A 25826-nucleotide genomic window follows, 5' to 3' on the forward strand; every position below is an offset into this window, starting at 1 on the left:
ATACCTGGGGATAATAATTACTTTTATTTTGCTTAAGAATTCACAAAAATTTCCTTAAAAATGTAAAACTTTAAGTAGGAAATGTTATAACATTAATTTGTGCCTATTACTTTTTTAAAAATGAAACACTGTAAGACTTCACAATTTTTCAGGTAATTTTAGTCAGATCCAGAAAGTGTATTATTTTTCCCCATTGTATCTTTCACTGTCAGTTTTAACCTATTCTTTTCCTTTGGGAATATTCATCATTTTCAGATTGTGGTTTGGGGTTATCTCCTGCATGCCTATTGCAAATATTCTTATTTTCCCATATTTTATTGTTTTTGGATTCATCATTATATTTTTATGTAGCAATTTTTGTGGAAATATAGGTAATTTTTAACCTGAGTCTTTGAATTATACCATTAACCTGAAGATTATGTGGTTCATATTACTAACAAAGACTTCTATTATGCCAGAGAATAATCTGGTAGTGGAAGTTTCCCAGGTAATTGTTTTGGCTAAAGACAACCATTGTTTTCCAAATTTCTGAAGGGAGGCTGTGTTGCAATTGACATTGGAAATAGATGCTAATCGAGAACTATTCTAACAGGTACTAAAAATTATATACTAATTTTTAAAAATCAGATTCACTATTTGAGGTGTAAAAATAATGGTTCAAATGTTTTGCTTTTTCTTTTCTTTAAAATTTATTTTTCTATTAAACAATAAAAACAAATTGGTTTTTATCAAACAATGTAATGGTTTGGATGTGGTGTCCCCAGAAAGTTCATGTGTGAGATAATGCAAGAGGGTTTAGAGGAGAAATGATTGAGTTATAGCCTTGGCCTAATCAGTGGATTAATCCCTGTTGGAATTAAATGAAGTGGCAGGGTATAGCTGGAGGATGTGGGAATTGGGGCATGGCTTTGGTGTATATATTTGTATCTGGTGAGCTGATTTTTTCTGCTTTATGATCATCAAGTGAGCTGCTTCCCTTTGCCACACTCTCCCACCATGATGTTCAGCCTCACCTAGAGTTCCCAAGCCCAAGAAATGGAACAGGCCTAAGACATCTGAAACCATGAGCCCATAAATAACCTTTTCCTCCTCTGTAATTGTTCAGTTTAGGTCTTTTAGTCACAGCAACCAAAAAGCTGACTTAAACAACATCCAAAGTATCTTTTATTTTAAAGTAGTTTAAAAATTAACTACTAAAATTTTCTCATCTTTCCATTACCTGTGTATACTTTAAAAATATCATCAAAAAATCAAATGATTATCATAAGTTGGATCAACTGTTGAATCAAATTAAAATAAAGGGTACATCTTAAAAAGAAAGAAACTGCAAGTGTAGATAAACTCTTGACAGATAAACATGATTATCATAGTATAATCAGCAGTAACAAAACTATCAAGGGACAGGATTAATGACTAAATTCAAAATGACATTCACCAAATTATCTTTATTAATATTTCCAAAGCAGTAATTTAATTTTCTTCTGAATTTTATTCCGCTTATATATATATATAGACAAATTGTTACTGATATTTTTGTCAATGCATTTTATTCTTTACTATTTAACAAAACACATCATCTTGTACATTCTTTGCTTTATATGAACTTTTTTTTCATTTTCTACTTTTCATTGTTTTTAATTTTTAGATAAATTCTAATTTTCTAAAGACCTTGTGTTCATTTCTTTTGTGCTATATGTTTTTCCATTGGCTTCATTATGTTCATTTATTTCACTAATTGATTACTTTGATTATTTGTGCCACTGTTGTTTGTTAGTCAAAAGCAACTGTTCTAAAACCAATTACAAAATCCAGAAAGGAAGACTAGTTGATTGGGCAAACTACTCATCCCTAAGTAAATAACTGGTAATAACCAACATTGTGGTTTATTTTCAGGGCCAGAGGGTAGTCCAGGTGAAGATGAACTTTCTGAGCTGCAATAAAACTAAAAGCAGAGAAGTTCTAGGGATGTGATGAAAAATCTAGGCCATTATGAGTAGAGGAACAGATGAAAACAAATATAGTTGCACAACAAGATTTAGGATTAGACAATAGGCAAGATGAGGATCAAGCATGCAAACATGTCTATTTTTTTTTAAAGACATTCCAATGAAAGACAAATAGACCAGCCTCCTACAGAGGAAAAGAGAGATGTAGGAAGTAATGTGTATTTTGTATTTCTGATATATTTCTACCTGGAAAGAGCCACTGCATTGTGGAGCAGTAGCTGTGTAAGATAAATGACAGCCTGAGTTGATTGGCAAAAGTTGTAAAAAATTTCCCTGGAGATTACTGAATGCAAAGAGTTACATCATTCTGTATATGTATGTCTATATCCTGTGTGTGTGTGTGTGTGTGTGTGTGTGTGTGTGTGTAAATGTCAACTTAAATAAATCTATGCATCTCTGTCTATACACACACATGTAGATCACAATTTTGTTTGTTCCTGCTGATTGTGTTATGTATATAAAAAAAGTTCAAGATAAGAAAGTTGCACATATCAGAAATATTAGTATTAATTCCTTTATTGCAGCCACCTTATACTGGTTGTCTCTAATAAGTTGATGAGTTTAAATTTTTTAATTGGATGTTGCTGGCATTTCAGCAGCTCACTTGTCTGTCTCCCTGATGCTTCTGAATATGATCCTGGCAAGGGAACATGACAAAGTCCTTCCTTACAGGGGCAGTTGCTACACTTTCAATGCTTAACATGACCCTTTTTATTGAGCAAAGTTCAATACTCTCAGCAAACCAAAGAAATGCAAGTGGATCTGAAGAAAAACAATTCAGATTCCTGTTTTGAACATGTAGATAATGATCATACAGATGAGGAAGGATACATATCTCAGAATACAAACATCTAAGTTGTGATTTAGGCCTTGAAATCTTGTATATTTTCATTTTTTATGCTTCAAAAGTGATGGACCTTGTGCAGTTTTGCTTACCTGGAATTCCCAAGTGATAACCAGTGGTGAAATTAGCTTTAAATCCCCCTTTGGCCAACAATAGATCAGTGATGAAAAGCACAGTCATTCTGTTGGTGGTAGAAAACACGTCCTTCACTGGACCAGCCCCTGTGTACACAGCTGCTCCAAAGGAAAATGAGATAATTAGTGAAACCTTTGACTCTAGAAAGAAACAGACCGTTTATTTCACATTCAAGGGCTGGTCATAGGACTACATGCACCACAGCTCACTCATGAAGCAGCCATATATGAACAAATGTGTGCATTTCTTTATATTTTAGACATTGCTTTCATGAAGCCAGCATCTTTCTCCATCTTTTAAAATATTACTTGAAGTTCTGAAGCTCTATGATTCCATAATACATTACTCAAAATATTATCTGGCTTAACACCACCACTGTTTAAATAACTTGTTAGCCAAGAAAAATCATCATTTGGCTTTTTAAAAACACTTTTATAAAACAATCGACAGTATAGTCTCCCTTAGTAAATTTTTGTTCACATTTATTTCATATTTTTTTGTAAGTTGAATTATAAATGTAATCTGAAGGATGGATTACATACAATAAACTTCAATGGTGGTTTTTAAAAACTATATCCCACTAATCTCTGGACTTTACAGATTTTATAAACACTCTTTACTAAATGATACTTTAGCTAATTAAAAAGATACATTCATTTTTATATTGTTTTATATGCTAGAAGTACTAAAAATGATTCAGAGAAATCCTACCTACAAATATGAAAACAATGAGCTCTCTCTGGAATTCTTATTTTCTTTTCAATTATTTGTGTAAAGAGTAAAAGAAAAAATTTTGAATTTTTATTTTTCTTGGTCATGAGAACACCCAAGTAATTAAAAAGACAATTTGATGTAAAAAGGGAAAAATTCTCAAAATATGTTCATAAATAGGAATGTGAAAAGCAAATTTCAAGTTCTCCAGTTCTTGAGTATCTATTCTCCCCCAAGGCTTTTGTTATTTATTCTCTCTGTTACTCTCAAATTCCTTTAACAGGAGGCTTACATTCTAGAACTGTGTGAGATCTTTCTGAAGAATCTTTCATGGGCTTGGGAAAGTTTCCTGTGCAGCCTTCACCCATTGATTGCAGTGTTTACAAAACTGTATTCTGATTGCAAGGATATCAGACTGGATTTTAAAGTAAATGATGAAAATGGGTCCAAAGCACACTCAGACAAAACACTTTTAAGTCCCAAATTGTGTTGTCTCATGCATTCAAGCTGACTGACATGCTTCAATATCTTCATAATTTTATATGTGACTTGGCATAAGAAATTCCTTTCTCAAAAATTGGTATTAGTAACAACTATGTTTGACTTTTAATTTTTCCACGTGTATTTTGTGATAAAGCTACAAAAATTTTCTCTAGAAGAGCATACTCCTCCCATATTTTAAAAAATAATAGATAATAGGAAAAAATCAACTTAGATCAGTTTTTGAGACATTCCTAGATACCTATATAGAAGGAGCTAGTAATAGAGACAATGGCAGGAAAAAATAATAATGAATGTAAACCAAAAATAATTAAAATTTTTATGTAACAAATTCAATTTGTTTGGCTATTTTGACATGAAATAAACCCTGGGTTTAGGAGTTATTTTTATGCATATCTGATATATACAGAATACATAGAAAACTACATGATAGGTACCTTTAGTGCTTAGTCTCTGAATTATAGGGATTGTTGTAGAAAATTAATGCTAGCTAGTGGGAACCAATGACTCAAAAATATTAATCCTTGTTGGCTAAGAATATTCATAATAAATGTTATTTTGTCACCATTGAAAACATGCCCCATACTGAAAGTTTCACTTAAAACTCAACAAGTTACCCTACTTCTATATTTTCATTTTGTTAGTTGTAAAATGATCACAGCTATTTAGAAGTACCGAGTCAGTGCAATGTCTGAGATGTATGACTTTTGCAGTCTTCATATTGCATACATACCCAGGAACAAGGAATCATCTTCTCCACCATCTCTGATTTCAACTACATCTGCAATATTTTCTAAGTCAAATTCTTGAAAATGAAGTTGTATATTCTTTCCCTCTGGTGCATTTAAATTCCAAACACCTTAAAAATTATAAATAATAACATTTAATTTATAATACACTTATTTTGATTTCCATTAAAAATTTCAGTCTTGAAAATTTCAAATTGCTTAAAATATATATATATATATATTTTAATTCCAGGAAAACCAACACTCCAAACTTCCTTCTTTGTCTCTTTCCTTCCTTCCCTTACCTTTCCCCCATCCCTTACTTTCTTCCTCCCTTCCCCTTGTCCTTTTCTTGAATTTTGACTAGGAAATATATTGCTCTGGTAAATAATATTTATGTAAACCTTCAGTTAAATTTAGTTAATTTACCACAATTGTATTTGTTTTATTCTTATGAAAATACTTTAATAAAATATAGCAAATAGTCATTTACCTACTATAGTATGAAATTTATGGATATCTAAAGGTATTAAGATTGTGATTCATTTCACTTAGTTTTCCATGTCTAAATTTATAAGAAAATTAAATGTTGAAGTGTGATATGATTGATACACAGGACAAGTAAATTTTAACATTTATTTTAAATTTTTTGTGTTTATTATGTATGGTGGTGATCCAATTTTAAGAAAGATACCCAAATTGTCAGTATCTATAAATATTGGTTTATAGAATGATTTATAAAGTGTTGTAACCCTCAGATTCTGTTCTAAGCCATTTTCTCCCTGTGTAGGAGTGCTTTAATTCAAATTAAGGAATAAAACTTCATGTATTGGTAATGACTTCTAAGTTTTTATTTTCTGCATTTTCACTGGAGAGTAGACAAAGACAAATTTATCCAATTACTGTACATGGATGTACATATCTTGTGTCCAATTAGATCCAAGGAGAATAGAGCATTGTTTATTTTGCAGACTCATTTTTCTTCTTCCTATCTTAGTGAATGCTGCCACAGATTCACAGATATACAAGCCAGGAAGTTCACATTTTCCTGAATGTGGTCTCTCTCATTTTATCTAATCATTTGATAATGCCTGTCAATACAACTTCATATATCCCTTGAATTCCATTTATTTTTCAATATCCATTGCTACTGTCGAAGGTTAAAGCACTTCCATCTCTCACTCCCCAATCAGTGATGCTGATGACTCCTCTCCCTTACTATTCTTTTTTGGCACTGTAGCCAGATAGATCTTTCTAAAAGGCAAACTTGATTTTAACACAGTTTTCCTGTAAACTGTTTGAAATTTCCCTTCTGCATCCAGAAAAAGAAATTCAAATTCTATAACATAGTGCAAAATTAATTCACACTTTCCATTTTAGCTGTCATTGTTATTTAATTTTCCTTAGAGAGTCAGAAATAGTAATGGCCCTTTGTATTTGTATGTAAATACCCTTCTATGTTTCTCCTGCATAATGTCCTGTGTTCACCCTTATTTTAACATTTTATGCTTGAATCATTATCTGATTTCCTACTAGATTATGATATATGTTCCCTGTTTTACTTATTTCAATGTCTAACAAATAAAGCACTTAGTAAATATTTAGGTGAATAAATACATACTTTAATTTATTTTGACTAATGTTGTTTCAATGTCCCACTGTTTTTGGATATTTTTAAGATCATTACTTTCTTCAAATGATCTTTAAAAGTTGCCTGCAGTGTGAAGTAGAGATAATAATCTGTTTCCCTATACAAGTTACATTAGATTAATAGCTGTTTATTTATTCATTTATTGGATCAGATAAATATATTTGACTTTGAAAGTGATACGTTCTTATCTCTTGATCATCTGAAGGAAGAAAGGTTGATATTTTCTAACAATGCATTTTCTACTGCCTTTGGGACATTTTTTCATTCTAGTTATAATTCTATAACTAGATTAGCATTCCTCATTAGGCATGATCATGGGACAAAAATGTCTGTTTTTCAGCTCAGATATACTGAAGTAGGATCTTTGTAGGGTGGGCTGGGGAATCCACATCTTCAGTGCAACAATGAGTTTTTCAAGGTAAAAATATTGACCCGAAGATAGCCTTTGTGCAGTTTTTGCAAATTATTTTCTTTAGAATTTGGGTGTTGCAGCTGTTCTCCCTTTTATTTACTCTTTAATACTGTGAGTCTAATCACATTACGTTGGGTGTCTGCTTGATTGAACAAATGGCTCTTTACTTTTGATATTTTTCTCATTGACTTTGTATGATGAACTTGAAAACTTGTTATGCATGCTAAGACATTATGTGCAGAAGCAAAGACAGTGAATAAGAGAGAAGTACTAGGAGTAAGACAGTTCCCTCATTTGTTGGTTTTATCCAACTTTCTAATTTAGAATTATAATAATAGCAACTTTTTCTAAAGAATAATTGTGAGAATTGACTGAAATAGTATTAGACATTAGCACTTTGCCTGGCATGAAATATATAAAATTCAGTGGTTATTTTGATGCTTATTTTTATATTAAGCAATCACATAGGCAGAAATGATGGATGTGCCCATGTTTGATAAATTTATAACCTATTTTATTGTTTGAAGAAGTGACCCAAACTTGATATATAAACTCTTTACTATGGTCTAGAAAAAAATGGACTCACAGAAAGCCTGATTAGGGTAGTTGTTTGGGAAGTTCGGAGAGCTGAAGGTTGTATTTGGTTCCCACAGTTCAAAAGGCCCTCCGCAGTCCGCTGGAAAGGAAAGCAATACAAATTCATTAGGAACATAGAGTTTATTTCAGAGAGATAACAGTATATGTCAGGAAATTTCCAGTTACATTTCTTTTAGTACTAATTATGACAGATACGTGGTAGTCTTTGTGTGAAAAAAACTTTGCAACTTAAATTAGGCAAAAATAAAAGTAAATTCATCTCTTAACTGAAGACCTCCTCAAAATCTTTATATTCTTATTGTCTTTGTTAATCTGCAAGATTGAACATAATTTTATTTCCTAAAATTTATTTCCTAAGAGGAAAACCTTTTTGTTAAACATCTTTTATAAATATTCTTCATGAAATAAGACATGGAATCTTTGCTATAGAAAAAAATGAATATTTATAATAGAACAAATCCTATACCTGCCCCTATCTTATGAGAAGGGGCAGAAAATCATGAATCCTGTGTTTCTTTCCTTTCCTTTTTTTTCTTCTTTTGTTTTTGCCTTTTCAGAAGAGTTGAAAGAAAGCCTCACTATCCTGTATATTGAAGCATTTTATATTCGGAAAAGGAAAACCAACTGACACTCTACTTGTTCATAATTTTCATGGGTTGATCTAGCATCCAACATTTTCTGGGATTTAATTTGGAAGTTGATGTAAATTAATTGGAAAAATAGATCATAGATTTTCTAGCCCAGAGTATGACACTTTAGATAGATTAGCTTTATGGTGTTCTTAATATATTTTGTATTATCTTCTTATTTATTGGAAACACATTCTAATGTAATATAAAAAATTAACTTCTTTAAATATCCCAATTCTACTAATTTTGTTATCATTATTATATGTAAAAAATACAAAATGGAACCAAATTTAAAAATATAAAAAACTAGTGTTAATACATTTTTTATATTACTAAAGGGAGATGATATTAGAATTATTTACTCCTAAAAAATTAGAAATCAGATTATGGGAAGGGTAATTGTCTCTTAATCCTAGTGAAGCACCTCTTCTTTGATCTTTTAAAAATATATCATCAGCTTTACTTAGGTCATTTGAAATTCATCTGCCTTATTATGGTTTACATATGAGGTGTTCCCCACAATCTCATGAGTGAGACAATGCAAGAATGTTCAGTGGTGAAATGATTAGGTTATGAGAATCGTAACCTAATCAGTGAACTGATCCACTTAAATGGATTAGCTAGGTGGTAATGTAGGCAGGTAGGTTGTGGTTGGAGGAAGTACATCACGGGTGGTATGATTTTGGCTTTATACTTTGTCCCTGGGTCACTACTCTGATTCAATAATAGTATCACTGCCAGACTCTTTAGTTTTGTAAGGGAATAGGACGTGGTGTTATCTTATGCCTTCAGGACCAGGTTTTCCCACACTGATTAACTTATAAAATTTTTTAAATAATTATTTATAGCTTATAAATAATTTTTATTTCTAATAAAAATTATTAGAAACTCACAAAACTTTATTGTTTGTAGAATGCTTCCAGGTACCTTGTCTCATTCATTTGGGGGAAGTATGGTGAATAAAGGGAACATGTGTTGGAGTTACTGGATTAAAATTGTGCTCTGAAGTGTTTGTTTTTGTAAGATGTGGTTTTCTCATACATAAAATAGATATTAAGTGTTTGTAAAAAATCAGATAGAATTCATTTAAAGCACTTACATATTACCTGGCATACTCGCTACTCATTTTCAAAATATCCTTGGGTATTAGGTAATTGCTATTATTATTTCAGCATTATGGCAATCTTAAATTTTGAGATATTCAGTTATTTATTAATGTCATACACACTCTCCCAATGTCAAAGCCAATAATTCAACCCAGTTAATCTCATGCGTATCTCACAATACAATACTATCTCTGGATGGTTTGATTAAACTTTGAATCATTTAACCATATGATCCAACAGACTGAGTCTCATTAAGTATATGACTTGGTAAGTATGTGACAAAAACAAGGAGGATGGCAAGGAATATGATGAAGAAACTGAATAGTAAAGTTAATGAGGAGTAGATCTAAAAGGAAGAAAGTAGTGTACATGTGGCTCTGAAAATACTTTTGAATCAGACTCATAACAATGAATGAGGGCAGGTTCTCCACTAGAAATGAAATATCCTTGATTATGTGGCTCATTGTTTGGCAAAGATTTCTGAAGAGAGATCTGTTACAATTCCATAACCCCTGAATACCCACATCTCATTTAATTTTAATAATTTTCAACTTCCATTAAACATTTCCACCAATCTTCAGTGAGATCAGTGAGGAGGTAAAGTATAACCAATGGGACAAAAATTAGAATGCAGTTTGAATACTGGAAAAAGACAAATTTTATTCTTTCAAAAATGTAGCCATGAGCAGGGTAATCAGAGCAGTGTGTGTGTGTGTGTGTGTGTGTGTGTGTGTGTGTGACCATTATCCAATTTTCTATTAAAGGAATAGGAACATTTCAAAATATTATATTGCTTATATAGTGCATAGTTGACATTTTGAAAATGTATTGAATTTACATAGAGAGTAAATTACATTTGAAGAAAGATGAGTAAGGAGGACTTTAATAAACTCACAAACAGAGCTAAAAGATGGACATGTGGAATTATAAAGTCTGAAAAGGCAGGAAGTTCACTTACTTAGCATTTCTCCTCTAAACCTAAGTTTTGTAAAAATTCATTCCTTTAGAATACTTAAGAAATATACTTTGAAATACATTTGAATTATAAATTCACATCAAATAACTGACCAGTAAGATATCTCTGGTCCTTGTCCTGATAAGCTATTTCAGTTACTCTTTGCATATAAATGAGTGTTAGTATTGACTTCAGTACTTTAAGGCATTCTAAATAACATGATACAATTTAATTTCATGGTAGTGATGCTATAGTGGAGACGGGGCATGTGCTCCTTAGCAGAGGAACAAAAGATTCATAAATCATAATTCCAGATATCACAGTCCTGCTGTGTTATTCGCTAAACCAGGCCCACCGAGGCAATGAAAGCAAAGTAGCCTGTCTGCTGAAGGAAATTCTATTCATTCCCAGTGTTTAACTCTTCAATTTTTCCTTTTCTAGAGTTTTTGTCTCAAATATTTGTACTCTGATTAGTTTCTTACTATGCCAATAAGGATTTTCACTACATATACTATGTAAATAACACGCAGCATTTTGCAAAGTAATTGTCGGGACAAATAATCTCCTTGGGGCGTGGCATTTTAAATCCATGTTTAAGCTTTGTCATTCTTGAGAAATGTGTCAACATGGAAGCATGTGTTATAGGGTGAGAAGGAAGAGAGCCTAGCTTTCTTCTTTATAATAATAAGAGGATCTTTATAATAAGAGGGTCCAAACTGAAGATATCCAGGGGAAAAAAAGAAATAAGAAAATGGTTTCAATCAAAGGTTTTCAATTTGTCTTATTATGTGAGGGTCATAGTAGATGTTGCTTGAAATATAATACCTAAGATTGATGGTTATGTTACAATAGGTTCGTTTTCAAAGTCAGGAGTTGTTTTTTATTATTATAATAATAGGTAACAAATCCTTTAATATCATAAATAGCTTCTTGTAAGTCTAAGTTGCAATCCAAAATGAAATCTCATTTAATATTTTGCTTTAATTTATCAAAATTTGTATTTCCATTAAGTTATTGTGATCAGTCATAAATCCTTTTATTAATTTTGTGATGATCAAGTTTAGGTTTTCATTCCAAATGGTCAACATTTTATTTGTTATTAATAGATATCCAACCAATGATAGCTCTAAAAGTTAGTACACTTGTTTTAAAAATAAGATGAATAAAACAAAATAGATTAGTTAAAATCCTTGATACAGGGTCTTTAAGTGAAGTTAATGTGGAATTTGATGGAGGTTTGATTCTTAAGTAAAACCAATGTGGTGAAATGATAATCATGTGCTGAATAGGCCATCAACTACAAGAGCGAGAGGTAATAAGTTATTTCTAGATGAAAAACTCAAGGTAAATTATTTAAATCTAAATATTGTGGCATGTCAGTCAACTTCCCAAACTTACTTTTTGTGTGTATTTGGAGATTAAAAATGGTTAAATATTGAGCAAATAAAGGAAAATACTGAAATAAATAATGAATAAGTAGTGAAAAATATTGCTTGATATTTTTCTTAAATTAGCTTTATGAATAAGTCAGAGAATAAAACATGGATTTCTTGTTGAATACACTTATTATATTTAGTAGGTATTTTGTTGTGTATCATCAGAGTACCTTACCAAGTTGGTATGATGGTTGTGCAGTAGAAAGTTTGCTTTCATAAACATTTAATTTGTGCCAAAGTCATAGGCACAATTGTGGAGTTGATGTAACACCAAGTAAGTAAAGTCACAAAGTGGAAGAATCCCTGCAGTTAGGAAAAATAAACTCACATTTCCCTGAACTAGTTACAATGTGGAACCCTAGGATTCAGGGAAGAAGCTGAGTTTTATTATTCCCTTATTTGTCTGGGATTATTTTTTTTTATTTAAATGTTCTAAAAGAGATGACAAAAAAAAAGTCTATTAGCCAGCAACCATGGTTTCCTTTTATTTTTGCTTAAACAAATCAGTGATCTGGAACCAGAAAAGCTCTGTTCAAATAAGAATTTCACTGAACCAACTGCAAATAGCATTAGAATGAAATTGTTCAGAAGGCACTGAATGGTAATTAACATTTTCTGCTGTGCTAAACATTGTCTTAAAGTGAACTATTTGGAAATTGAAACAAGTACTCTGGATGGATTCTTAGTTTGTATGTTAAAGTCAGGTGGGTTATTCTACCATTATAATTTTCTAATATTAAAATGTGTAAATGATACCAAACTGCCACGACATCTGGGTGTTATCTATTTTCTTTCTGACTAGAATAGACATGAAGATAGTAAAGTACACATAGATAAATATTTAACATGGGAACCCATTTTTAAAGTTTTAGCTACATGTGTGATATTTTCAACAAAAGTTCTCTCAAATTTATATTTTTGTTAATGATATTTTGCTATGTCTTAGATATTGAGCATATGAAACTGTTATTTACTTCCACAAAAGTTTTCTTAACCATTGATCAATGAATAGAGGGACAGACTGACAGGATTAAGGGGAAAATCTATTGTTTAGAGTGATTGCATCATTGGCAACATTGAAATAACAAAATGTTGTAACTTTTTTTTTTTTTTGGTACAAGGGATTAAATTTGGAGCACTTGACCTCTGAGTCATACCTCCAGCCCTATTTTGTATTTTATTTAGAGATGGGATCTCACTGAATTGCTTAGTGCCTTGATTTTGCTGAGTCTGGCTTTGAACTTGAAGTCCTTCTGCCTCAATCTACTGAACCGCTGGGATTACAGGAATGCACCACTGTGTTCAGCAAAATATTGTAATATTTAGTCTATAGGAATTACTTGTGAAGCCAACAATGATTTTAAAGATTCTGAATGCTTAGTGCCACAAAACTCAAATTATTGTTGGTATTTTCTCTACATCTACTCTGCCATCATTTCCAAACTTTAATTTTGCTATTAAATTTTTGTTTGATAAAAGTGTTTGTGTCACCAAAAGAAGATTATAGCCAAAATAATGAGAAGAAGAGAAGAAGGTTTAGTCCACGTTTATATATTGATCACCAATTTATGTTGTATTAGGAAACATTTGGACACTCGTGAAGTAAAGGTGAATTAGATGTAGAGTTTAGTGTAAAGAAACGCACTTCTCATCACAATTTTATGGCTAATATTATCACATGAAAATACATGGTATTTTCTCTTTTTCTTTCAGCTCATAAGGGTCATTCTGTTTTTATATGGATGTTTCTTTAATATATTCTCTTAGGTCACACTCTCTACCCTCTACCACTTTTTTCATGTATTAGGCAGATGTGCTAATCTAAGATTTAAGTATTTATTTTTATACTAATTTTTGAATATCGATGCTTATTGATACATCTTACATTTCTTATGCAGTGTTTTTTATGTTATGGATATTTATAATTTGAATGAATGTTTTACAATTGTGTAATAACACATTTAAAATTGTTATTACACAAAACGGCAAGCGGAAAAGAGCTTTTTGATGGAATGTGAGTACATATTCAATATGGTGGCTTGAGTCCAGTAGGACAGTATAGTTATATCACCAATTTAATGGAAGCTTATTTATTACATGTTCTCAAACTCCAGTCATTAAACTTTATAGTCTTTGACTTGTTGAAAGTACTGTTGTAAAAGCCTTATTTATTTATTTTTTTAACTTGAAGTCGTAAGCAAATAAATAAATAAATAAAGTTTTGAAAATGAATGTGATATTTCAAGGATATTTAGAAGTAATTGTGAAATGGAATAAATGCCATGTTTTGGGGCTCAGATTCATGACAGAATAAAATATCCATGAGGTTCAATTCAAACAAAGCTACAAACTATATAAGCTCCAACCAGTACTATTGAAAGAAAAAAGGAATGCTTTTGCATAAAAATAACGGTGTGGTAAAAATATTCTAATAGAAGGACAGTGGGTGCTTGATATTACTTATCATTAACTGAGTCTTTTTTTTTTAATCTGTCAAATCCCATAGTCTGAAAATAGTAAAATGATTTTGTCTCCTTTGACATGAAAGAATAAGATGAATGGTAATGAGTTTTTCTCTGAAATGTCATGTTTCTAGTTTGACTTAAGAGCACAAGTAGGCATAGAACATTTTGTTATTTTGAGTTAAAACGTCCTGTAGGGCTAGAAATCATGGTCAATACTCAGGTGCAACAAATCAGTGGCTCTATGAAGGGTTGCAAAGGCTTATAAAAGTACCATTTATAGGTCAAAAATAGGTTATGTGAGCTTGGTCTGTATCTTTAAAGTCTAATTCAACACTTTTTTTTTTATTAAAAAGGCTTGATGGGCTTTAGGCTAAACTGAACTCCTCTTGACATCTTAAAATCACTCCTTCAAAAGGCCATGAAAACCTTGAGGTTCCTGTCCCCAAATCTGTAGACCAGTCCATGTGGGCAATACAGTATGATTTTATTTTAGTGAAAACAAAATGATAATCAACACCTTCACTACGAGAGAGAGAGAGAGAGAGAGAGAGAGAGAGAGAGAGAGAGAGAGAGAGAGAGAATTAAAATGATCATAAATATGATCCAGAACAAAGCAATGAGTGTCTTTTTTGTGTGTGTGTAACATGCAATAGTTTGCTAGTCTAAATTTAATTATGGACTCCAGTTTACTCACTTTACTTTAATATTTGATTTTCAGTGAAAAAAATGATATAAAGCTGAAACAACAAAAAATAAGCCACATTAAGATCTACCTGAGAATGTTAATGACTTAGGGAAAATAGACATTAATGTTACTTACTAGGAAGTTCTGGTGGAGAAGTTGGGACCAAAGTTGGCTCTGGATAAAGACTCTGATTACAAATCCCTTGTGTTAGGCTAATGTCATCCAATGCTATGTCACTCAAGATCTGATTTTTAATAGCACTAAAAACAACCTGAAATTCAGAGAGGTATATAAAGTGATTCCACTCAAATATTTTCTGACTTAAGTCTTCTTGTGACCCAAAATCTTCTAGAGAAACAATATCCATTTCCAAACAAATAATGACGAGTTACTACATAGTGAAATGTTGATGAATCATGATTTTCAAGTTCTTCTGATGAGACCGCCTTTCTTATTAGATGTACATACACACACACACATGCACTCACATATAATATATAAAAATACATATTAACATATTTAACTATATCTATAAATTATGTTAAATATATATGAATATATTAATATACATTCCTATACTATATTTATTACTAATGATAAAGTGCAATGTATAAATCAGGCATATTAAGAGATTAACAATTATAGCACAATGAAATAATAAAATAAAACAATTACAGTAAAATACTAAATAAAAATACCAAAAACTCATGAATTGTTTATTTCTGGAAAAAAGGGGAAAAAAGGGAAGGAAAGAAAGAGAGTGAGAGGAATATGATAAGGGTCATTGATTATCACTTGTTTTACATCATGTCACAGGGGAGAACTGAAGCCTTTGATGATCAGTGTCTGTCTAAACATACATCTCCTGGAAGTGTTTTAATCTTATTTAAAAATCACCCATAAGAACATTGTTAATTTGATCAAACTAATAGGATATGATCCTATATTTTAATTGCAAAAACCCTTAGGAATAGAACTTTTATTTGAAAAATTAATCCACCTTAATGTGAAATAAATGATCAAAGAACTCCCAATAATACAGCTTAAAGAATTTGTTTCTAAAGGACATTAAGTCAGAGTAGGGCAAGTGGGTAGACACCAATGGGCATGGATGTCCTAAAAAGAAATGGCTATTCCCTAGAAAAAGTGCAGGGCTGACACTGGCGGGGTTTGTGTTGAAAATTTGAAAGTCCTGGGAAAATAGGGGACTTAGTTGGTCTAGTATAGAAATTTGCTAAAGAAACATGTTAAAATCTTCTATGAGGTTTCTACAGACTTTATGGACAAGCTAAACTTTCATGTAGCAAAATCGTCCTCAGTAATAATAAAATAATAAATAATGTTTTAATGTCAACGAATAAATAAAAATAAATGTAACCAAAGAAAAACTAGGGTAGATTAGAAAATAGAGAAAATGACTTGGAAATCTTTAGAAAATAAATTATTAGCTTTTCACCGTATCACTGTAAACTATAATTGCATTAATACCATAAAAAAGAATACAAATACAAATCACAATGTGTTTTGCAAACCTTAAATTCCTCTGTTTCATTTAATGTTACTTGTCCATAGTTCCAATTTTCTCCATAATTTCCTTCCTTTTGGAAAATTGTTTTCTCCATGTTTTTGTCATTGCTGATATTAATACTTAATTTATAGACATTTTCACCATACATATAATACCTAGTTTGGAAATAAGCAGAAATGTTTGGATTCCTACCACATTAAAGTAAATGCATTTTAGGTTCTTCTAAATTCTTTACTGTCTTTTCAACATCCTCTTTTCCCTTGGGAGTGGAAAAGCAAAACACTGGAGTGTTCCAGTGTTTTGCTTTTCCATAAATTGGAAAAGTAATACTTCATGCCTTAAAATTTGACCACCATGTCAGTGGAATCTGAGACTGGTACCCTAAAAAAGACAATACCACTCATTAAATAAGACGGCATTTAATATGTGCCTTACCAGAAACTAAGAAACAAGTTAGCAGAAACATACCAGAAACCAAGGCAGGCTGGCTCCAAAGTAGGCTCCAACAGGAGGCTCAAGAGTCTGACTCTTTCTCTTCTCCCTCCTGGTCCAGTTGGTGTAGAGATGTAAAATCCTATAAAACCAAAGAAAACGTTTTTATATGCTTAAATATTAACATTTTAATTTTGTGAGATATATTATTCATAAACAAGACTAACAGATGAAAACATTAGAAAACATACATAGGACCCTGGACTTGAGTTCAGAAAGCAGCACCTCTGTCATAACAAACTGCTATTTAGGAAAATCATGTCACAACTGACAGGCTTCTAATTTAATTCCAATGTTCTACATGTTTAGAGACAGTCAGTACTTTGCAGTGTGAAGATATGCTGGTGGGCTAACTCATGATATACTCAAGTATTTAAATTCACATGTGAAGGCAAGATTAAGCATTTCAAAGACTGTCAGTTTCATATTACATTTACTATATTACATATCTGTAAATAAAAATTCACCTAATTTTATAATGTTTTCATCTTCCTGTGCTCCTTTGAATGATAACTAATCAGGTCATAAAAGAACAGGAGGCATGCTAATCCATATAAAAGCTTTTAAAATAGCACAGGCTACTGCATAAAGTGCTGTCTGGTCTAGAATTCATTATCCCAACCAACGATTTGCGTCATTGGATGTGTACAAAGTGTTGTTGGATAAGAACATTTTGAACATTTTCTTAGGGGAATTTATTTTATTCTTCATTTACTACTCATATATTATGAGAGGAGGCAGGGAACATGAGATATGATATGAAGCAAGTAAAATATTAGATTAGTCTAATTCGATTGCAATGCAGTTTTTATAAAATGGTAAAATTTAGAGTTTTCTTGAAATCAAGCATCTTCTCTCCTGTGTTTTACAACAGAAAAATATAGGCAATGTTGCATATAAATTTCAAATTCATACAGTTATAACATGCAGAGTAAGAACAAGACATGAAGAAAAGAAATACTAGTAATACTTTCTTTAGATACATAACCGCACATTTAGAACAAGGAGATTTTTGACCATAAAGTATAAAATAAATATAAGTGTATTTAACATTTTATATTACTAGCACATTATGTGTATTTTATATATGCTATGATATTTCATGAATAATCATTTTAGCTATTTAGTGCTCAGTTATACAACCCAATGAAAAAGAGCAGTATAGATATAGAGGAGAAGTACCCAAATCTACTCTTTAAATGCCCAACTCTAAATCCATATTGAGGTGACTTTACTTTTAGTTGCTTAGGACAGTAAGGGAAGAAATAACTAAAATAAACTTGAATGCCATAGATAAGTAATGAAATGTTTAAACACTTCAAAAATACTTGTAATTATTTGAAATTATATAACACTAACACACGTTATGCTTCTATTTATGTTTGGTCACATTCATAGTCAATTGGTTATGATTTGAAACATTTTGAGTCTGTTATTTACTCACTAAACTATAATATACATAGGATTTTTAGTCATCAAGATATGACTTCATTTACACATAAAATAGATTAATCATATCAACTCTAGTACTTTATGAACTTTGCTTAAATAAGAAAATAAATAAACAAATAAGCACAACTTAGCAAATATTATATATATTTATACATTCTGGAATATAGTAAAATAATATAGAGCATTAAATTACTATTTTTGTGATATCACTTAACTCTTTAGTTAACAAAGTAGAAAATGAAAGAAAATTATAAATTCTAAAAGCTGAGGATTGTAGTTTACCTAAAAATACAGTCAGTCCAACCACCTAAGTGTCCTTTCTAATTTTGTCCTTTGGAAGCAAAAATGATAGATGATTTGTTAGATATGAAAATGTTTAAGGAGGGCTGGGGGTGTGCCTTAATGGTAGAGTACTTGCCTAGCATCTGCAAGGCTCTGGGTTCAATCCCCAGCACTGAAAAAAAATGTGATAAACAATGCTTAAAGGCCTCTATTTTGTCATTTCTGTCTTCTCAAGATTTTACATCCTTTTTGCCTTTAATAACTTGAATGTGATAAAATTTATGTTTGGATCTTGTTAAGGTTTGGGTATGAGGTACTCTCCAAAAGCTCATGTGAATGCAGGAATCTTCAGAGGTGAAATCATTTGATTGTGAAAACTGTAACCTAAACAGTCCATTCTAGTTTGAATGGACTAATTAATTGGGTAATAACAATAGTCAGGTGGGGTGTGGCTAGAAGATTGGGTCACTGGAGGTTCATTTTTCCTTTGGCTCTCTTTCCCTCCCTTTCTGTTTCCTGGGTGCCAAGAATGGAGTAGTGCTCCTATGCCACTTTGGTCTACCATGATGTTCTGCCTCACTTTGAGTCCAGAGCTATGGAGTTGGCTAACCATAGACTTAACCTCTGAAACCATGAGCCAAAACAAACTTTTCCTTCTCTAAGTTGTTTTTGTTAGGTATTTGGGTCATAGTAATGAAAAGCTCACACTCATCTTCATTTGATATGTTCTCAATTAATTGTATATCCAGTTGATTCCACTCAAAGTAAGAAACCAGATACCAGATATTTACATAGTATTATTTCTGGAGATCTCATCAGGTGGAGGAGAATATGACAACACTAGAAATGCTGAATTAAGTCACAATCATCACTTTTCTTTATTTCCAAATGTGTTTTCGTCCAAATTCTCTACCCCTCCTTGGAAGTTCTTCATCACCTACACCATTGCTTGATAATGCTTCCTTGTGGGCAATCTAGTTGATCCTTTATTCAAAATCACAAACTTACTTTCTCTCTCTCTCTCTCTCTCTCTCTCTCTCTCTCTCTCTCTCTTTCTCTCTCTCTCTCTTACTCACTCTCTCTCTTGCCTAGTAACTAAATTAAGTATAAATTCACTCTGAGATTTGAGGGCTCTGTCCTAAACCTTAGTATCTTCCAGACATAGTTCTTCTTATTCTTCTAATTTTATATAGAACTTCCATAAATTTATTTTAATATTTCCAAATATTTAGAAGTTTTATTACCTTTTGTGTCTTTCCCCTCATATTTTTCTGTTCTTATATTTTCTCTTCTGATTATGTCTTGTTAAAATCCTATTTTTTGAGATAATTTTAGTCAAATTATCATCTCCTTCAGAAATTCTTCCAGTTAGAAGCATCCATTTTTTCATGTGAATTCTTAATGGCATGTTGTACTTCTCTGATGTTTGTTAATATAAATGTTATGCATTTTATTTACAAATATGCAATTGTGTGTGTGTGTGTGTGTGTGATGCTGGGGATAAAACCCAGGGCCCTACACATGCTTGGTAAATGTTCTATCACTGAAACGCCCAGTCCTAACATTTAACTTTTAAAACTTGTTAGAAGTTTGGGAGAAAGAAAGATAACTTGTTCATATTTGTATTTTCTATGTGGATTAGTTTGTTTAGTACATTTTTATGCTGATTTGATTTACTTTTATGTTTATTAAAGTTCTATACAAAAAGGAATGATTAAACAGATATTTTCCATAAACACATGGAACTCATATGGTCAAATGATAATATCTCCCAACTTTCTTGAAATGTCTTCTAGAGTTTTCAGAATTGACTTTTAAGTTGGTTTAAACCCAGAAATATGTTTTTTTTTAATTTGAGCACATAGTCTACCCCTTTCTTGAGCTATTAGGCTTTTCTTACAGCTTCCTGTGTAACTTTTTCTGCCTATTTCTCCATAAACAAAACTTAACCTCTTTCTATCCAACAAATCAGTTCAAGAGAAAAAATTGTTTGGGGTGTGTGTGTGTGTGTGTGTGTGTGTGTATGTGTGATGATGATGATGCAGAGAACAGAACCTGGAGAAAGCCCTGCATTCTGGAAACCTGATGCTCTTGCTCAAGAAGAGGCTGATAGAAGGAGGTTTGTGAGAGGTAAATGTGTACATGAAATTAACTGGAAATTATAAATGAATGGTATTGAAAGTTTTAGGTTGGGAAATGGTTAAAATTCAGTCAGATTCTATAAACAATAGAATTTTAACCATTATTTTTATTTAAAAAAATTTAATATCACAAAGAAGATAAGAAAACAAGAATATTACTTTGAAAACACTAAAGTGACACTTGGAAAAATTTTGTATGCTAAGAGACATCTAAAAGCCTAGCACACTTTTGAAAATTGAGCCAAATAACTGTTTTACTCCATAGTATGCTACGGTACTACAGACAATTTTTGCCTCTGAATACTTTTGTGGCATGAAGAGAAAATAATTATAACAAAAAACATTTATATAGCATTTCCTATGTGTCAGGCATTTTTCTAATTTTTTTTTAAACATAGCAATCAATTGAATACTTATGCCTATTAAACTGGGGTCCTATTATCATCAACTTTACTTTCTGGAATAGAAAACTGAGGGGGAGAGAGAGAGAGAGAGAAAGAGAGAGAGAGAGAGAGAGAGAGAGAGAGAGAGAGAGAGAGAGAGAGAGAGAGAGAAAGAGAATAGATAATTTGCCTAAATGGAAGGTCTGAGATTTAAACCTTGCTAACATTCGCAGGTCCACATTTACATCATCTTCAGTTCTACATACACTGGTTCCAAAAGCATTAGAAACAATTACAGTTTTCTTGGAAAAGGCGAGGAAAGAAACACTTTCTTTGGGCTATCTAGCCCTTGGGTGACCCTTCCACTTCTAAAGTCTTACATATTGCTGACCTCGCTTTTCCCTGTGTGTTCTGAACAAATCAGCCACTTAGGAACACCCCGAGATGGTGCCCTGCATCAAAGCTTCCATTTTCCCCCAATTTCTTTGCTTCTAAGAAGTAAAGAGAAAGCTGCACATTGACAGCACACAGATTTAGGAGCTGTGGCTCCACCAAGAAAGAGTTCTTTAGAAGGTCTGGAAAACTGAAGGGGCTTAGATGTTCTTCCCTAAAGCCATGCTAATTCAAAGTTCATCTGTTTCATTTAGGCCTTCCTGTCATTTAAAGTGGAGGTAAAGAAAAAAAAAAAAAAAACCCTGCATAGATAAGAGGAACAGCAGGAGAGACTTAATTCTCTTCCATTTCCTAGGATGTTCTGACACATGAAAAAGCCAGTTGGAAGAAAAATGTCCCTGGGGGTGAATGACTGGTAGATTATGAAATCACACATATGAGAGTTAGAGAGAACCTATGAAGACCTACCGTGGTCCTCATTACCTCGCTGCCTCTGGTGTGCTCTGACCTGCTCTACCTTGACTAATTTTAAATAACTCCTGCTACATGACTTTCTCCTGAGACTTCATTTCCCACCCAACTATTTAAAATCTCCATCTGACATTCCACCTGCTTCCCTTTTGTCAATTTCATCTACGTTCTTTAGTTATGTAATCTGTGGGCAACCCGAAGCCTTTTCTCTCCTGTGATGCACTAACACTCTTCAAATATCAGTGAAATTATTTTCTCTCTTATTATGATGACATAAAAGTAGAAAAATGATAATTCAAATGTCAAGGATTTCAACTACATAAAAGGTTTCTGTCATAGTCAATAGATATAAATGCTTTCTTCACTTTGCTGTAACTGCTCTTGTCCAACTGTGGTACAGATATTTTTTGATTACACTATGGGAACAACTGATCAGATTGTTTGACTCTTGGGCCTTCTATAGAGGGCTAGGGTGACTATTGTATAGGAGTTAGTCTTCCTCTTGTAGGTTACTACTTTATCCATGGAGGATTGGCTCTGAGATATATTTATTCAAGAAAGATTAATTATATAGAAGAATATGCATGTCACCATTCTGGGTACTAAATGCTTTTGGCCTTATGGGACTGACCATCTATATATAACAATGTTTTTTATGTTTAGGTCCACACTAGTGACTAAATTGCAATATCCTATTATGACTCCTTTCAGACTATGTCTAGAATCTAACCTCTTCTTAGCATATATAATCCTTGATCTGAGTCCCTTGACTTCCTCTCTAGTGTTATGGTTTGGATGTGAGGTGTCCCCCAGATGCGCACATGTGAGACAATGCAAGAAGGTTCAGAGGAGAAATGATTGGATTGTGAGGATCTTAACCCAATCTGTGAATTAATCCCCTGATAGGTATTAACTGGTAATGGAAGTGGTGGGGTGTGGCTGGAGGAGGTGAGAATTAGGGTTGTAGCTTTGGGGTTATGTATCTGTATCTAGTTAGTGGAGTCTCTCTTTCTTCTTACTGATCCCCATGTGAGCTGCTTCCCTCTGCTATACTCTTTCACCATGATGTTCAGCCTCACCTTGAGCCCTGAGAATGCATCTGGCAGTCTATGGATTGATATCTCTGAAACCATAAACCTTTCCAAATAAACTTTTCTCCTCTCCAATTGTTCCGGTTAGGTCTTTTAGTCACAGCAGTGAAAAAGCTGACTAAAACATCTAGGTCAAGGGAAAGCCTTGCATAAGTCTCCCTGTGTTATGGTTTGGATCTTGAAAGTTCCCCACAATCTCATAATTTGAAGATGTGATCCTCAATGCAGACAGGTTCTGAGGTGGGGCTTTGGAAAAGTCAGGATCATGAGGGCTCTGACGTCATCTGGGGATAAATCCATTAATAACTGAATGAACTACTGGGAGTTCATGAAAACTGTAGGCAGATGGGCATGGTTGGAGGATGAAAGTCACTAAGAGAATTCAATTGGGGACTATATATTTTTCCAGGCTCTCTCCACCCCCTTGCTTCATGACTTCCATGATCTGAGCAGTTTCCCTTTGCTATGCCCTTTAACTATGATATTCTTCCTCACCTCAAATAGAAAGATATGGAAAGAGTGGACCATGATCTGAAAAGCTCTGTAACCATGAGTCAAAATACATTTTCCTCTTTTAAATTTGTTCATGTCAGTTATGTTGGTGACAGCAACAAAAAGACGACTAACAAATCAGGCAACACTCTTGCCCTTCCACTCACTATTCTGCAACTACCAGTCAGAGTGAATGAAGCCTGCCACTCCAGTGCTCACCTTAACTAGCTCTTCATTTCAATTAAACAGTCAGAACCATAGAAAAGGCATCATCATCTGAACCCTACGCCCTACTCACTGCACTCCAGCCACCCTGGCCTCTCCTCTCATCTTCAAACCGGTTGGGCATGCTCCCCTTTAGAATCTTAGCCCTGCTTGTTCCCTCTGTCTAGAATTATCTATGTGTTTAATTCCATAGTTGTTTGGGGTTTTGATTTATATGTCACTTTTCAATGATGCCTAATCTGATTACCTTATTTTAAATATAATGGCATTTTAACGCCTGACTTTCCTTTTTCCTTTGCCAAGGTTCACGGTTTTTCAGACTATTCATCTACAATTAACCTAGCAGAACTTCCTATATGTTCTGTTTATTTTCTACTTTTCCGTTGCAGAATATGTGATCTGTGAAAGCAGGAAATATGATTTATTTTGTTCATGGATGTATTCTGAGTATTTTGAATAGGGCCGGGACTCACAAAAAGCTTCTCAAATAAAGGAGCGAAATCATAAATGGAAAAGAGCTCTTGGTGATGATTATGAACATTGGTTAAGATAATTCATTTTTTTAGAGAAAGATTTAGATCCAGATGCAGAATGATGAACCATATTTTAATATTTTAGAGATGTCATTATCTAAAGAGTCAGTATTTATTAGAAACATTACTATTCTGAATAAATTAACCCTATAATGTTACTTAACTCTTTGTCACTCATAATTAGCATTAAATTAACCATTTACTTTTCATGGGATAAAAATGAAGATACTGATCTTCATAACAGAAGTGACTATTAATAACAAATTACAAAGAACATGTACTTAGTTTTTTTGCTATAAGATATTTGATTTATCCAAAAAATATTCAGAATTACTTATTGAGTCAAAATTTTAGACATTCGCTCATCTATTAAAATTAATGTTACATTCTGATTAAATTTAGGCATTGTTAATACTGTAGAAATTCAAATATAAAAAATATCAGATTCTTGTTCCTGATACTAAGAATACTATAATGAAAATAAACCACTGGGTTAGAAGATGCAGTGTTCTTTGATATGGGGGATAAAAAAAAAAGGGCTTATCATATTTGTTGAAAGGAAAGAAAGGTTTCAACTCGAAATTTCTCAGAGTGTAGAATTGGTGATATGTGATCTGTGTTATTAATGTCTGGAATTGCACATTGTTAAAGGAGACTTTTTGTTTTGTTTTGGTACCAGAGATTGAACCCAGGTTGCTTAATCACTGAGCCACAACACTAGCCCTTGTTTTTATATTTTATTTGGATATAGAGTCTCACAGAGTTACTTAGGAACTCACTAAATTGCTGAGGCTGCCTTTGAACTTGTGATCCTGCTGCCTCAGTCTCCAGAGCCACTGGGATTAGAAGGGTGTGCCACCATGGCTGGCCAGGAGGCTTTTAATATGTATTTTAAAACTGAATTGTATTTTCACCAGCAACTTTTCAACTAATCACATTGTAGGATGGATTTTGTCTACTAAAGTTGTATAAATGCACAAATTCTATTTTGTTCTTTTTGTAGTTTTCATTAGTTTTTTAATATTCCATTTCTTCTAAATTCACAAACCTTTGTTCAGTAATTATATTTGTATTCTGGTTATATGCTTCTGAGGCTCTCAGGAGTGATCTTCTCAACAGAAGATTCTTATCTCCTGATTTTTCTCTATGATTCTGGTTTTCTTAGTCAAATACTATCATCTCTGATGTTAATGTGTCCACCAGGAATCCAATTCTAATATCACATTCTCATGAAAATGCATTAAACACATCACAGCCTTCCCTTAAGACAGTGATCTACCATCAGCCTTCCACAGGGTCTCCAGAAAAAGTTCATCTATCTGTCCTGCAATGTGATATGATATTATAAATAAAAATTCTAAGGAATTATTTAAAAATAAACTGAGCTAACAAGTTCATCAAGACATCAGGGTATAAGATCAATATACAAAATGAATTTTTTTTCTGTGCACTAGCAATGAATAATCAGAAAATAAAACTAAA

General features: G+C 32.5%; 1 protein-coding gene across 2 annotated transcripts in view; it reads right to left on the bottom strand.

The window, feature by feature from the left end:
- Tmprss15 (transmembrane serine protease 15) overlaps positions 1-25826 on the bottom strand; it is a 113040-nt gene that overhangs the window by 47138 nt on the left and 40076 nt on the right. For both annotated transcript variants that reach the window (XM_026411953.2, XM_026411947.2), the window contains 6 exons: positions 16858-16963; positions 16394-16544; positions 14997-15132; positions 7575-7664; positions 4931-5056; positions 2943-3083 (listed from right to left, as the gene is read on the bottom strand). In XM_026411953.2, the coding sequence (XP_026267738.2) occupies positions 2943-3083; positions 4931-5056; positions 7575-7664; positions 14997-15132; positions 16394-16544; positions 16858-16963 (750 nt within the window). The remainder of the gene's footprint in view (positions 1-2942; positions 3084-4930; positions 5057-7574; positions 7665-14996; positions 15133-16393; positions 16545-16857; positions 16964-25826) is intronic.

The sequence above is a fragment of the Urocitellus parryii genome, chromosome 2, assembly GCF_045843805.1.
Source record: "Urocitellus parryii isolate mUroPar1 chromosome 2, mUroPar1.hap1, whole genome shotgun sequence".
NCBI classification, from domain to species: domain Eukaryota; kingdom Metazoa; phylum Chordata; class Mammalia; order Rodentia; family Sciuridae; genus Urocitellus; species Urocitellus parryii.